Source organism: Muntiacus reevesi, chromosome 1, assembly GCF_963930625.1.
Source record: "Muntiacus reevesi chromosome 1, mMunRee1.1, whole genome shotgun sequence".
Taxonomy (NCBI): Eukaryota; Metazoa; Chordata; class Mammalia; order Artiodactyla; family Cervidae; genus Muntiacus; species Muntiacus reevesi.
Window position 1 is genome coordinate 33,193,641 of NC_089249.1, and position 16,529 is coordinate 33,210,169.

At 37.3% G+C, this 16,529-nt stretch overlaps 1 protein-coding gene across 1 annotated transcript; it reads right to left on the bottom strand.

Moving 5' to 3' along the window:
- Positions 1–278: 278 nt before the first annotated feature.
- On the bottom strand, positions 279–15,990 carry CMAS (cytidine monophosphate N-acetylneuraminic acid synthetase). The gene is made up of 8 exons (XM_065940499.1): positions 15,639–15,990; positions 8,545–8,687; positions 8,231–8,386; positions 5,599–5,732; positions 3,771–3,865; positions 3,220–3,391; positions 1,945–2,098; positions 279–883 (listed from the first exon to the last, which is right to left on the bottom strand). Exons 1-8 carry the CDS (start codon positions 15,896–15,898, stop codon positions 693–695), a joined length of 1,305 nt encoding a protein of 434 aa, XP_065796571.1. The 5' UTR covers positions 15,899–15,990; the 3' UTR covers positions 279–692.
- Positions 15,991–16,529: the final 539 nt, after the last annotated feature.

Here is a 16,529-nt window from a genome sequence, read left to right on the forward strand (position 1 = left end):
TAAAATTGTAATAATAGCCAAATTTAGTATACAAAATCACCATGACCTCAGAGGTAATTGCAGATGATTTACTACAGATCAATAAATAACCTTCACAGTACACAAATTTACCCAGACATCTCTGTTTGTATGTATGCGCTGTCTGTATCCATACATGAAGGACAACAGGACGCCCCACAGCTGCTATTTCTCAGCTTGTTTCTCACACCGATTGCCCTGTCAGTGTCTAAAGGAAATCGGGCAACGTTTGGTAAATCTCTTCTAAAACGACAAGGCAGTTTTCATCAAGTTTGTGAAATGTAATTTTATTAATTAATAGAAGGGCATGTCTTACCAGACAAACTATCCCCAAATAAATAAAGTTTCAGCATCATTAAAAGCACACAAATGCACAACTTTACAGAGTACGATACAAAGTCAATTTTGATGATGTTCTTACTTGCATTGACTAAAAATCTGAGAAAGACTGTAATCAATCTCTAAATGATTCCGCATAAAGAGGAAAAGTAGAGCACAGTTATTCCATAGAAGGTTTCAGAGTGAGAGTTTGAGTGCCTTAAAAGATATTAGACAGATCACAAATTAAATCACACTCTGTTAACATTACAGCATGGAATTGTAGTTAATCAAAAATAAAAGTTAAAACAGCTGACAAAGGCTGCATATGTTCTTTTCCAACATGACACTACTTTCTACTTTTGGCATGAATTGATAACCTTTTCCATGAGTAGGAAAATGTGCTCTGCAAACTCTCGGAGAGCACCACGGCCTCCACTGCTTTTGCAAATATATCCAACAGCCTTCTGGGCAGCGGCACAGGCGTCAGCGGGAACACCGCTGAGGCCCACTTTCTTCAAGCACTCCTCATCAGACACTTCATTTCCTATTAAGTCGAAGAAACACTGGTTGAATATTTAAAGAGATAAGGAATATTCTTTCTAAATAATGCAAAGAGCAGTCAATAAACAGTTCTGGCAACTTCAGACACTGCATATAAGAATGCTACAGATTAGATGGAACAAAATGAGTTAAAGCATTTCTATGAATAGTAAATACTTGAGGTCTAGTGTTTTTTCTTAAGCAATTCAACATAAATGCTTATCAATTAGAGGAGAATGGAGTATCCTCTCTGTGTGCCATGCCTATTACAGATACTAGAAATTCTACATATAAATTATAATTATTTAAACTTTTTTATGAAGGACAAGTTCCAATAAGCAAGAACCCCAAATTTATGTGGAATAATTATTAATGTTTTGCCTTATTAATCAATATTTTTATCCATTCCCTGTGAAGTTTTTTGAAGGAAAGGGAGAAGGAATTCCCAGACAACATACTTAAGCCATAAACACTTCACTACTTCCTATAATACATACATTTTTAAGAAAGTGACACAATATCATCCAACTAACAAAATCAACAGTAATTCCTTTCTATCATCTAATAACCTAGTACATGCTCAAATATCCTCAGCTGTCTCAAAACTGTCTTTTTATAGTTGATTTATTTGAATCAGAAATCAAAAAAGGTCCACATATTGCATTTTGTTGATATACATCTTCAGTCTCCCTTTAACAGCTCTGATTTGTATGCTGCTTGATAATTACCATCACACTGACCTAACTATATCCCGCTCCCTGCCTTGCTTTTACTCTCTACCTTCCTCTCTTATCTTTCCTCTGATTGGATAAACTTCAGAAACCCCCAGGACCTAACATTCACCTTTCTGAATACAACTATTACTATAATATAGACCAAATACTACTAATAAAATGTTGGTTAAGAGTGTTTATTTTAAATTTGTTCTACATGTATCTACTGAAATTTTTAATTATTAAATGTATGGAAATTTGAATTGTTTTCAGTGAAAGATAATAAATATTAAAGTATCTCTTTGCTTAATTATGGCTTTCCATTATTATGGCTGAAAAGAAGGATACCAACCAAGATATGCCACTTCTTTCCAGCACAGGCCCATTTCTTTTCTCCATTCATCTACAACTGCAAGTTTATCTGGCACATTGACTTCCATTTTGCAATCCAGTTTTAAGGAGGAGAGGGTCTGCTTTGAACAGGCCCTTTCTGAGATTAACCTCACCTAAAAAATAAAAGGGCAAAGTGAGAAAACAGACATCACTCACAATAAAATAATACCTTTTAAATAATACAAATCACAAGTGAGTAGTCCTTTGAAGGACTAGTTAAGAAAAATCAACTAACTTATTTTAAAATGATGAAGTTTCAGCAGATTTTATTTCTAGTAGTCCAATAAAGGTGAAAGACTGTTTTCCACAATGGAAAGTAATCTATTTACAGGTAAAAATATAAAACATACATTGTCTATTAGCAATCTAAGATTCCCCTATAATTCATTTTATTCAGAGGAAAGTCTATAACTTGTCTTTCGACCTGCTCAGGAACACGTATTTAAGATCTCTAATGAACCATAATAAATCATCTTAAACTTCATTTTTGAAAATACAAATAAATATTGTTACTTTGAATTAAAATATCCAATTGTAAGAATCAGTTCTGTTCAGTTCAGTCACTCAGTTGTGTCTGACTCTTTATGACCCCATGGACTGCAGCACACCAGGCCTCCCTGTCCATCACCAACTCCCTGAGTTTACTCAAGGAGTCCATTGAGTCGGTGATGCCATTCAACCATCTCATCCTCTGTCATCCCCTTCTCCTCCCGCCTTCAATCCTTCCCAGCATCAGGGTCTTTTCCAATGAGTCAGCTCTTCGTATCAGGTGGCCAAAGTATTGGAGTTTCAGCTTCAACATCAGTCCTTCCAATGAATATTCAGGACTGATTTCCTTTAGGATGGACTGGTTGGATCTCCTTGCAGTCCAAAGGATCACAAGAATAAGCTACATTTTTTAAAAAATCCATCTGATATTTGCTTTCTTCCAAATGCTGACACCTATTTTCTATGAAATCTTTCTGGCTGCAAGATCCTATGGGAAATATTAGGTAGCACCTATTTAAAATAATATGTTCACATTCATTAAATAAACAAGAAATCTATTTGTTGACAGATTCCTAATTCTACTCACCTAAAAGTAAAAACAGCATAATTTTCTAGGCATGTCAAGGTTAAATTTGAGACTCTTTAATTGATAATAATAAAAATGTAAATCTTTTATTTCAGTCACATGTACCTTGACCCTATGTTACAATCTTGAAAAACATTGCTATGTTCAGGGGGCACATACCTCAATACCACTTTTCTTTAATAAACTTATCCCAATAGCATCTTTTACATCATAAGATATTATTTCTTTTTGGTCTCCTGATACATAAATGTGGCCATTGGTGAGACATCCATCAATATTGCAAACAAAAAGTTTTATCTCCTTCAGTTTCTCTTTGCCAAAATAACCGTATCTAAAAGAAACCAAAACAGACCTTTGAATCCAAGTGTGAAACTAATCATTCCCTCTCATCTGGCTAACACCAATAAACTTGATAATTCATTCCCATCCAATTATTCAAACATTGCCTTTTCAAGTTACTTCACATACACACTTCAGCTTATAGTGCAAGAACTTTAAGTGTGGTTCAACTAAACTATGTGATTCTGAAGCTACTGAATAAGCCATCTATAGGCAAATTTTATGTATATGTCTTCCTCACGTAAGCAAAATATTACAAAAGATTCTAAGATGTTTGGAGGATCAGAAATCAGTGTCTAAAAGTGAATTTAAATGCATCTACTAAAAATAATGTATGATCTAGTGCAAAGGCTGTGAGGTCTTGTTTTCACCTTAATACTCTTTGTTCTGCAATAGGCCAATCAATGTCCACATCGATGTCCACACTGTGCTCGGCTCGCATCTCGTAGTACGCCATCTTCCCACCCTAAACACATTATGAGTGCCGTGAGGACTATTGTCAACACGCATTCACGCTTATCCACAAATTTATTAAAATACAGAACAATGAATTCACTGCTACAGTACTAAGAAAGATGAATAACCCAGCAATATCAGACATACAACAAGCAATTTCTTTTGGAGGGGAGAGCTTCATACACTTCTTACCCCTTTTCAAATGCTACCTACACAGTGCAAGTTCCCATTTCTTAGAATTCTATTTTAACACTGAACGAGAGTAGAAACAGTACATATCCTCCAGGGGTCTGACCACAAGGAAGTTTCTGAGGATCCCTAGCTGTAGTCCCTTTGTTCTGGTAAGTCTCTTCCATCATCATCCAAAAGTAGCAGTGTAAGTATTTTGGGAACTTCTGTTCCTATTTGCAATAGGGGTCAGACTGGGGAGGAAAAGGAACTGTAATATCTACTGCACAGAACTGACCCCTGAGGTACAGACAGGAGTCAACAATAACTGAATGGATCACATGTGGGCAAAAGCAAGAGCAATGAGCGTCATGATCCTGGGGTATGCATAGGGCAAGAAGGCTGAGGCGCTTCTTATGATTGTAATCATTGAAAGGTCAAGATCAATTACTGAAAATTTACATTTTTCACAGTTGTCAGTCTCTTTACAAATCTTGTTACAATGAGGAACTTCTATTTTTCTCCACGCTTAGGAAAGGGTCAAATTACAGTCCCCCTTAGCAAAGAGCATAGGGAGAGTTGTACCTATAGATGTCAAATCTAATTTTCCTGAATACTCAAACTTAACTGAACAGCTAGCCTACGGTTTGCCTACTGACCAGAAGACTGGAAAATTTCTTCCCCTTAGAGAACGAGTCACATTAGAATTTTTACTATAAACAGTAGAGTTTGGGGGTTTTAAAATGCTATTTTTTGAGTAACATAAGGATCTGAATTAAAATCCTAACAATGCCATTTACAACTTGTTTTTGCTTTGAGCCAATGACTTCATTTTTCAGAGCTGCCATTTCTTCCTCTGAAACAAAACTAGGAACATCCACTTTATTTCATTATATGAGATAACCTATGTAGTATTTCATATGATCAACAGTAGGTGTTGAATCAACAATACCTGTAACTAAAATGAACAAATAGTATATGATATGACCATGTAAGCTCTAAAGCTGAGACAGGCATCCAACCCACTTATTATAAAATGAGAGTACTTATTGTAAAAGGAGACCACTAAGATTCAGAACAGATAAAATGATATGTTCAAGGTTAAATAGTTACAGATAGAGATATTACTATAATCTGGTTTTCCTAATGCCTAGGTTGCTGCTCTTTCGCCTCTACTATACTGCTGCATTTTTTTTTTTTTTGTCTCTTTTAAAAGCTGTAAAGATTATTTAACTGTACAACCACAACTTGACAATAATACAACCATGGATTAAAAACAGAGTTTTGAATGAAATAATATGAATACCACAACATAAGTAGAATACTCAATAGTTGATTTCTTATCTTAATGTTAGAATTGTAGCAGAATCCTTCGCATATTCACTGAATGTATCCCAGATCAGTTTGGGGTAAGTGTGCCAGATAAATGCCTCAGATGATAAATCTTGTCAGTTACTCCTTTTCCTCTAGGGGTTGATACTTTCCTTTATGAACAGTGCCATACTGCTTTTCTTAGAACTCAAAGTACATACACAAAAGGGTTTAAAAGATTTTTTCCAAAACGAGAGCACAAACCTGTAAGTAACCCATCTCTATCAAATGTCTTTTAGCAAAATAAAATGAGCCATTTTCATATAATTCTCCATCCCAGTCTTGTCGACGAGGTCGTTTAGCTGGATTCAAATTCAGAGGCTCAGTCATTTCACGAACTAAAGGCAAAAAGCTACAATAAGTCCCAGGTGCTCTGAACACTGAAATAGTTCATTCAGTAATTTTTTTAAAAAAGCAAACAAAAATAAACTCAAAATGTAGAATATTTCTGTTTCTAAATAAACAATTTAGAAGATTTTTTTAAAGGAACAAAACCTCTGATAACAACTCTCAGATGATATATTGATAATAATTCTGATAAATAATTCTGATGATTAATCTTTGCCTTTCAATAATAATAAGAGGAAAATAAAGTATCTTATGGAGAAATCCTGAATAATTAAGGTTTTAAGGGATTCATACAAATATAATGCTTTGGGAGGACATAAAAGCAACCTTAGTTGCCAAAGAACTGAACTTGTCATAAAATTCTGATATTCAATATTTGAGCCCTTTAAATCTATTGCACACTATGTGCTTCTATAGAAATACAATGTGTGTATTATTTATCTAATGTGGTTGAGAAACATTTATGGAATTACTGAAAAATGACTATTTCCTCATTAAATTATTGAACCTTACATATTGATGGGAAATGCTTATATAATGTATGAAACATTCTTACCAGTAATTTAAAAACTACTAATATAAAATATACATAACAATAAATTATGTTTATCATTAGTAATAATGAAGGCCAAACAATATCAACATTAATTACACCATGATATAATAAATGAAGCCTTTCTGTTAAAGGTCCTATAGTATTTTTCTCCACTGAATCTTACATGTGATTCCAAGGCTGTTCCTGAAGTCCCCAGATCACACCCTCCCATAGTATCCTTATACTTTTCTTTTTAGGCCCGAACTGTCCTAGTAGATATGTATCTCATACACGGTTTATAGTTATTATGTATTTTAATAACATTTCATTACTGATATTTAAAATGCTGACATCATTAGACCATACACTCTGTAAGCAGTAAGTCCCAGCAGCCAGATTCAAGCATGCATAGAGGAGATACCTGACAAATACATTAATACTTGCTTAATTCTAAAGTGAAAAGCTTGGGACATCTGACTATGTCACAGAGTACATATTACAGTACTGTTCTTAATGGTTGTAAAGTATTTGATTTTATGGATAATCTAGTTTTGCAGGGTATTTAAGTGGATTTTTTCTCTCCATTATTGGCATATTTCTCTATAATTTCTTTCCTAGAAATGCAACCTGGGGGCTGGCAGAGTCAAACCTATGTACATTTTATTAATAGCATACTATAGTACATACTGGAATTCCCTTGCCTTTTCGCTAAACTTTTTGCAAATTTGTATTTGTTGATATGTATAGGTATTTTCCAACCTTTTTAAACTTTAATCATATAAAACTTTATCATATAAAGCTCAACATTCAGTTTAACACTGGGTTTCCTTGACTTATTCAAAAGTGTGCTTTTCAAGCTTTAATTCTTCCTATATTTTATTTTTGATATTTAGTGGTGGTGGTTTAGTCACTAAGTCGTGTCTGACTCTTGTGGCCCCATGGACTGCAGCCTGCCAGGCTCCTCTGTCCATGGGATTGTCAGGCAAGAATACTGGAGTAGGTTGCCATTTCCTTCTCCAGGGGATCTTCCTGACCCAGGAATTGAACCTGGGTCTCCTGCATTGCAGGCAGATTCTTCACCGACTGAGCTACGAGGGAAGCCCCTTGATATTTAGTGAATAAGTTCAAAATACTATATATATAAAACAATGAATTTGCTACAGAGAAGATACTCAACAATTGTTTATTGAATGAAATCAATAAACTAGTCACTGATATATTTTATTAATTTTGATGACATTCACATTTAGAGACTGAAAATCATTTTCTGCCTATAACTTTTCTTCTTATCTTAATAGCTCTTTTGTGGACCTTCTCCATTTTTACTGCATCTTTCTTACTATCTCCTTTAAATCAAACACAGGTTAGAGACAATTGGCCCAGTTTTCCTACCCTCAACAAATGTCAGGACTGAACAGAAATCATACTGCATTTCTTCATGTATGTTTCATTTACCTATTTGTTGGTAATTCTATTCTTTGTGACATATTTTGCTAGTTTGTCTGGAGAGAAATAAGGTCTAACTAAATGTTACAGTACTCTTTTGGCATAAGAAGTTGTGAACTTTACAAAGCAATTCTACAGATTCATTCTTGAGGTTCTCCAGAACTTTTTGGTGGAAGACTTCTATTCCCACCATTCTATATGATTCATAGGTAGAATAACAAAAAGTATCTGCTCTAGAAAAATGGGATATTTGCCTCAAAATACAAATAGAGGGTTAAAATAATCCTTTGTAAAAAGAAAGAGAATTAATTTGGTTTCCATTGCTTTGTCTCAACAATCACAAGATTTAGAACTGATTATAAATGTTATTATCTACTATAGCGATAAAAATCCCATGTTCTATTTTACTGCTCCCTTTTTAACTCTCCTACTCCCAAAGAATATTTACATAAGAAAAATTAATTTTCTGTAAGATGAGTTAAAATAAAAATCAATACAATAGATTACCTCCTTTCTGAATTTCACCCCATCGAAATTGATGCCGTCTCACAACAGAGAAAACAGAATCGTATCCTTCTTCTCGAATCATTTCTGCAACTTTTTGAAGATCAGTAGGATGTAAACATGGAGAAGTAGCTTGAATATTTCCTACAATGTCAACCTCTTAACAAGACAAGACAAATGAAAAGAACATCAAAATGAAGTTCTTTGCAAGCAAGTAATACTAAGATCTAAATTCAAATGTTAAACAAGTCTTGTGAAATGAGTAACAAGTTGGAAATTACATAAAATTTTGAATAAACTATTAGTCAAATTCATACCATTGTGATAATTAAGAAATTCTATGATGGCATCTAGTGAGGTAGAACTGTCTTTTGAAGCTTCAGAACTTCTTCGGTGAACTTGTGCACCAAACTGTTTGGCCACATTCTCAATTTCATCATGGTCTGTTGAAACCCATACACTGTACAGATATTAAAAAAAAAAAAAAAAAAAGCCAAATCACTAAAAAAAAAAAAAAAAACCAAAAAGATAAAAAGGAGCTCTGCAACCCCCAAAATACAGTTTACATAATGTTAGAATAGTTTTTGTACCATCAAAATAATGTTACAGATTCAAAGCAATATAAAATTTAGAGAAAAATAAAGAATTTTCTATGGAGACCACATTTTTAAATGCTTGAAATATAAATGTGGTCCCAGATGTAATATTTATATTTATATTATATATAACATTTATATACATACTGTTTACACAGCCCTAGATATTTTATAAAATTAGAAAAAATGGACCTTTTTAAGGATAATGGTTTATTAAAAATACTAGTAACACTGGAAGTTCAAATCTAAAGGAAATAAAGAAGATACTATTTCTTTTTTCCCATCAAAATCCGAAACACTGTATAGTTAATATGCCTGCTGAGAAAAAAAATGGACGTGGCTTAGCCAAATCACAAGGCTGAGTTTCAAGCTTAGTAAAGACATATGCCCAAAACAGTCAGACAAGCCAACTCTTTTTGGGCGGGATGGCGGCAACTAACAATGGGTACATAAATATCTGAATACAGAATCAACTGGGTGAAGCCACCAATAACAATCAAAGTCGTGGAGAAAATGACTTGACTGGCTCCGGAGAGCTTAGTGTAACAGCTCCTTTACCCACACCTTACATAGCTGACCTTTTGCACTTTGTAAGATGATAGCTCACAGTAAAATATAAAACATTATTTGGGAGATGCACACTAGTCTCTACTGAAGTTTTCTCAACCTTTATAAATTTCCATTGCTAGAAACAGAATGTTTTACTCTAGCCACAGTGCTTTTAGACTGACATTCCACAAAGACATCTGAATGCCTTCTTTGGTATATGCACAAACAGTTGATCCTTAACCTACACAGGTTTGATCCTTAACCTACACCTAACTGTGTGAATTTTTTTCAATAAATGTATGGGAAAATTTAAGGAGATCTGCAACAGTGTGAACTAAATTGCAAACTGTGCAGCCTAGTACTATCAGAAAAAATAAAGTTAGGTATGCTATGAATGCATGAAACATATGTAGATAATGGGTTTCCCTGGTGGCTCAGATAGTAAAGAATGTGCCCATAACGCAGGAGACTTGGGTTTGATCCCTGGGTCAGGAAGATCCCCTGAAGTAGGAAATGGCAACCCACTCTAGTATGCTTGACTAGAGAATTCTGAGGACAGAGGAGCCTGGCAGGCTACAGTCCATGGGGTCACAAAGAGTAGACATGACTGAGTCTTTCACTTTACTTTACTTTCATGTAGATCAAAGTCTACCCTCACATACGTATAAGATGAATGATACTTAATATAAAGCTAATAATGTTGCAGCATCTGCCTACAGTGAGGGAGACCCAGGTTCAATCCCTGAGATGGGAAGATCTCCTGGAGAAGGAAATGGCAACCCACTCCAGTACTCTGCCTGGAAAATCCCATGGACGGAGAAGCCTGAGGTCACAAAGAGTCAGACACCACTGAGCTACTTCACTATCACTTTCAGTAATGTTGCACTTTTGGCTTTTAAAAAATGAAACAATGTTTCTGACACTGTATTATGAATATGACTGTAATACTGTATACCATAAAGTTTTTATAATGATTCATTCATTAGTGTGTGTGGGCTAGGCTACCATGAAGCAATCATACTGATTAAAATAGACCACCATTATTGTTGTTTAGTTGCTAAGTCCTGTCCAACTCTTTGTGACCCCAAGGACTGTAGCCTGCCAGACAACTCTGTCCATGGGATTTCCCAGGCAAGAATATTGCAGCGGGTTGCCATTTCCTTCTCCAAGGGATCTTTTTGACCCAGGGACCGAACCCTAGTCTCCAGCATTAGCAGCTGGGTTCTTTACCACTGAGCCACCAGGGAAGCCCTAGACTACAACAAAGCAATCATATAGCTGCTTCTTTGTTATCAATGCCTAAATCATTATGCCTGTAGATAAATATGAATTTCTTTTTCACAATATCTTTTCATTTTTGATGTTCAGTGTTAGTAATATATGTAATATCTACAGTGTTTTGTATCATATAAGACAACGTTGATGTAGGTACTGATAGATGATTCATCTTGTAAACAAAGTAAAATTATGATATCAATATAGCCAAGTACTGTAAATGTATTTTGTCTTCCTTATGATTTCCTTGATAACATTTTCTTTTCTCTAGCTTACTTTACTGTAACATACTACATAATAAATATATAAAATGTGTCAATAAATAATGAAAATAAATAAAACTAAATAAAGCATAATGTGTCTCAGATATAGAGAACTAGTGGTTACCAGTGGGGAGAGGGAAAGAGGCAGGGCCAATATAGGGGTAGGGAGAAAAAAATCAGATTACATGAAATCATGTGTGTAAAACTTTTGAAAACTGTAAAGCACTACAGAATTTAAAGAATTATTTCTTCAATTAAAAAAATAAATTTAAAAAGTTGGATGCTCAGTTGTGTTTGACTCTTTACGACCCCATGAACTGTAGCCTGCCATGCTCCTCTATCCATGGAATTCTGCAGGCAAGAATACTGAAGTGGGTAACCACTCCCTTCTCCAGGGGACATTCCCTTCTCCAGGGGATCTTCCCAACTCTGGGATCAAACCCGAGTCTCCTGCATTGCTGGCAGATTCTTTATCATCTGAGCCACCAGGATAGACGTAAATTAAAAAACAAACCCAAAAAAAAATATGTTTATGATATTAGGAAGGGTTTGGTCAACAGTAGGCTACTAATAGTTAAGTTCTGGGAGATCAAAAGCTGATCTGGGACTTCTGACTGCCCTGGCTGAGGAGGGGAGTTGGCACCCCAATCCTCATATAGTTCAAGGGTCAACTGTATTTCTTTCACCCCTTTCATTCAACATCTACTGAATGAAAGAGAAAATGCATGTTTCAAACATCTATGCTCAACTGTCAAGAGTGAAAAGAAAGAAACTCAAGAAAAATTCCTAACACCTCTAGATTTAAGAAATTCCCTTTACTATTGGCAGAAGGAAGATTTAAATCTAGAGATAAAGTCAATAAACCCCTAGCCTGCCCCTTAATTTTTTTCAGAGGAAGCCTAATAAACAAGATGAGCCATTGACTAGAGGTCAAGTGTGTCATATCTATTCATGTCATTCTGCAAAAGGCAGAATACAGAAGCCCTCATTTCCCTCCACTACAAAATAGGAAATAGTTTTGGGATAAGTTTTTTACTGGAAAATGTCACAAAGGTATATAACAAACTGAAGTGCCAATGAAAACTCAGTAAATTTTTTAAAGAGAGGATAAAAGGAGGGTGGTGATGGTAATAAAGTAAAAAGTTAACAGTAAAAGAGACTAGTCTTTTGACATCTAGTTAAATCACTAACTGAAATAAATTACTGAAGCCATTTACTTTAATATCCTGATCTTTACTGCAATAAACATTCAACACCTCAGGATTCAGTGATCTTTTGGAAATGCTTAAAGGTAAATAAAAACAGAGGTTTGCCTATGTTTCTTCTTTCATTATTCATTCATTCCTTCTTTCATGAAATGGAAATACATTTCCTGACTGCATAGTCTGTTATAGGCCCTTCCCTGGACACCAGGGATGCAAAATTCAGACATGAGAAATTCTCAACCTACTAGTAGAAATAGAGAATGGCCAGGAAACAATAACTGGCCTTTCTATAATGCTTTACTTCTTACAAAGTATTTTTATAGTGCCTGCTATATAACAGGTGCTCAATATATACTTGCTGAATGAATGAAACAGTAAAGGGTTAAGAGCATGGACTCTGAGGGAAGGGCTTCAAGTCTTGGCTCTACCACAAGCTAGTTATATGACCTGAGGCCAAATCTCCCTAAGCCTAAATGTTCACTAAAACAGAGGTGACAATGACAGCAATTACCAAATATGGCTGTTATGAAAAATCAATCTAAACCACAATATAGAATAAATATTTAGTAAGTAATAGCTATTGAAAATAATAGGAATGGTGATAAAGGAACAGTTGACAGTCTCATTTAATCCTCACACTAGCTCTGTTTGAAGGAAAACTGAAGTTTTGCTTTCAGACCTTCAAAGGGCCAAACGTTTAATTTATATGTATTATGTAAGGCAATGGCACTATGAATATGAAAACACCACCCTACATGTACACTTTAAATACAATAATCATCATTTATTACATCATCATAAGGAAGTCAATCATTTCCACAGGGGCATCATTACATTAGCAAGCGCAAGAGGAAAGGATGAGCAAATGAACAAACAGGCCTTTTTAATAAAATTTAAAATCAAGTATAAAGTAAACGTCAAAGTGGAATGCCAATGGCTTTAGCCTCAAATGAAGTCATACTACATCTAACAGGATGAACAGGAGTATCAACCATGATCCCTATAACAGAAACTTCAAATCATAAACTGCCATTTCAAGGACAACACAGCCCAGGCCTTTCATTAATCATAAATCCACACCCTAAAGTGAAACCAACACTTATGTTTATTTTTCACAAGTATATTAGGCAACATGTAAAAAAATCGATTCACTCTAAGATTTACTTACACAGCATTCAACCACTGTTGAAAACCAAGCTCTTACAAACTCAGCTCTCACAATGACTTTTTACTAAATGAAAATAATATCTCAGCAATATTTTCTTGACTGTTAACTATGTAAGTTAATGGGCAAAGTTAGCAACCTTGAAAGTATTGTTAACTTTGATTCTAAGGAGGCTAGAAACTCAATTAAGTCAAAATGATTTTGGACAAAGTAATCTCCAGGCCTGAAATACAAATCGGGTGAGCTACAGTTTTCTCCAATTCCTTCACAGGGTAGATAGAATTTCTGAAGAAAGTAGAAGGTGAGAAGCAGGAAGGCTGCTCCAAACTGACTACAGCTTTAGAACAGGTCAATTATATTCAAACCTACCCCTTTGGGGTGGTAGATTAGACCTCAAAGGGAAGAGAATGAATGGATAATTACAAGCTTCCTAAATTAACTGTTGAAGGAGGGTGTATAGGGGCTACCTGCCAGAAAGAAGGTAAATCCTCCTGGCAGCATTGAGCACTCCTTTTATGGGGCTAGAATCATCCTAAGAACAAGGGCTTTAAGTCGTTAGAAACCATGAGGGAGTTTGGTTAACCACAGAGGCTTGGATAGAGTTGTTATGTGTAGAAAGTTTCGCAGTTTTCAGCAAAACCACCCCCATACCATAAAAGGGAGAGCCTTAGAGGAACCAAGAAATAGAGGATTATGGTGATCAAGGGCACCATCCCCTTACTTTCTTTTTCTTAAAAATATGAATTACTACCTGATACAGTACAGTATATTAACTATCTTCTTCCTATTATAATGGCAGCTCCGTCTATAGATGGACCCTGCTGCTAAACTCCTGGTTAAGTAAACATAACAGTGCCTGTCACATAGTAAGTAGTCAATAAATATTTGCAGAATGAATGAATCATTTTTGCTCTTCAATTTGTATCTCAAACACACCCTACCTTTTTTAAGGTTAAGCCAGTTTGAAAAGCGTTCCCTGACATATGCAATCGGAGTTGTAAAGGAGTTCTGTTCTCAAATCTATTAAGAATGTGATTTTGATCTCTGGTTTATGTCACAGAAATAGGGTTTTATTACATCACTACTTAGATGCACCTTCTCTCGATCCTTTTTGTTTTCCAGTGTGCACCTTTTGTAAGGAGGTAAAAATGTCCCAAAGTCTGTGAGTTTCACAGGGAAAGAACCACGTCACAGTCATCTTGTAATCCCCTTGGATGTGTATGGCAGAAACTCAGCCTCATTGTTTACTGAATTGAACGAAATCCCCAAGTCTTTCCCTATCTCTCCTCTGCACACTTCCTGTTACATTACTGTTATTAATATCTTTGTGTGCAGGCTCCTATTCACCCAGCACCACCCAAGACTTCCTTTGGATAAAAACATCAAGAAAATTAGTAAACTTATACTATTTTGGTATCTCCCTTGTAAACATGTTCGGTTAAATGAAAATCATTTATCCACATATTAATGTATGTAATTAATATGCTCCAGAGACAGCCATCTCTTTAAAAACCAAAACTCGAAAATCAAAAGGTGAAGATAATTTACTTTTCACGGGGAACAAATTCAAGCACAATTAGGTTGAAATTACCATGTGTAAATTCATTCTTGGCACAGAAAGCCTCCTCCCTTTTATGAATGACATAACTCATGACTAACATGGCATATGGCCATGTCTCTTAAATGATGCACAATTAAAACCGTCCTTAGGGCAAACGAGGTTCCAAAGGTATGATCAAATCTTTTAGAAGCATTTCATGAAACAGCCCCGCGGTACGCTTTTCCACTGTCTCGCACCCAGGTACAAATGTGGGCAGCTTTCTAGATTGTGCTGACTCACAACAGGCTTAGAGTATTTTCCAAAGGTCAGGAAAGGATCTCCAAGCTGAGCTGGAAATGAGAAAAGCCTTGACATCCCACTCCATTCATGAGCCTGACGCCTCCTTAATCGATCAGCACCAGGTGGGTAGCAGACGCTGAGCAACAGGGGAAAGCTAGTGGCCTCCGTCTAAAGGAGTTATTATCGCAGACGTTTCACAAGGCTGGCCTCCTTGCCTTTACCCTAAGAGGTCAACCTGGGCCGCGGAGACTTTTGAGAAGAGGAAATCTCCCTTTTTATGGGTGTCAATTCTCAAGGGCTGGGGCAGGAACAGTCCCAAGTTCATGGCTATTAGCAGTTACGGAACAAGGAAGAAACTGGAGCCCCGCCTCCCCCGCGGGCAGCCGGGCCCCAGGCACTCCGGATCTTGTGCACCCCTTCCGGGGGCCGCGGCCCCTTGAGCCCTGGCCCCTCCGGCGGCCCGGCTCCCCCTTTCGACCCCCGCCCAGGCCGCGCCGCCCACTCTCGCACATGCGCACCTCTGGAAGACCCCCGAGTCCAGGGCCGCACGCAGGACCCAGCCAATGAGCGGGACCCCCGCCAGGTGCTTAATGTTCTTCAGGGGGATGCCCTTGCTGCCGCCCCGGGCCAGGATGAGGGCCGCCATATGCGGGGGCTTCTCCACCCCTCGGCCCTGGCCGCCGCGGGAGTTGCGCTGTAGCTTCGGCGGCCGGCCCCGAGAGGGTCGCCCCCGCGGGTTGGAGACGGAGGTGGCGGCCCCCTTCTCCACCGAGTCCATCTTCCTCCCACGCCTTCTCCCCAGCTTCTCCACATCCGGGAGCTCTTGTCTCGCCACCTCAGCTCGGCGCCGCCCGATCTCCCCGCCCGACTGCCCGCGGGGGTGGCTGTTCCCGGCCCCGCCCACCTCCGATCCCGCCCCCCCCTCGCGGGGCACGCCGGGAGTTGTAGTCCGTGGGTCGCTCGCGGGGCCAGTAGGCTCCGCCTGCTTGACCCCCAAGCCAAAGTCCGGCATCGAGAGCCCCGTCCTGACCGGAAGGCTTCCGCGGAGCTTGATATTGTATGGACACTAATAAAATAGGCAACTTGGACAACAAGCAGTTCTTCTGCTGAAGAATTTCCCCATTAGAAATTGTAGTGGGTTTCCCACATCACACCTCAGGGTGCACCCTAACTCGAAACAATTTTCATTTAAAAATTTAAGTGTCCGTTTTTCTGCTATGCTACCGACTCCTTGTTTCTAAGAGATGACCTCATTCGAATGTCCTCCAGGCCCTTTAAATTCAGCATTTTACAAACAGCTCTGCCTATGAGCTCAAACTGCTTCTGTATTTGCATTTACCTTTTCTTTCTTTCCTTTTTAAAATTGCGATATAATTGACATGTAACATGTTCATTTCAGGTGTACAATG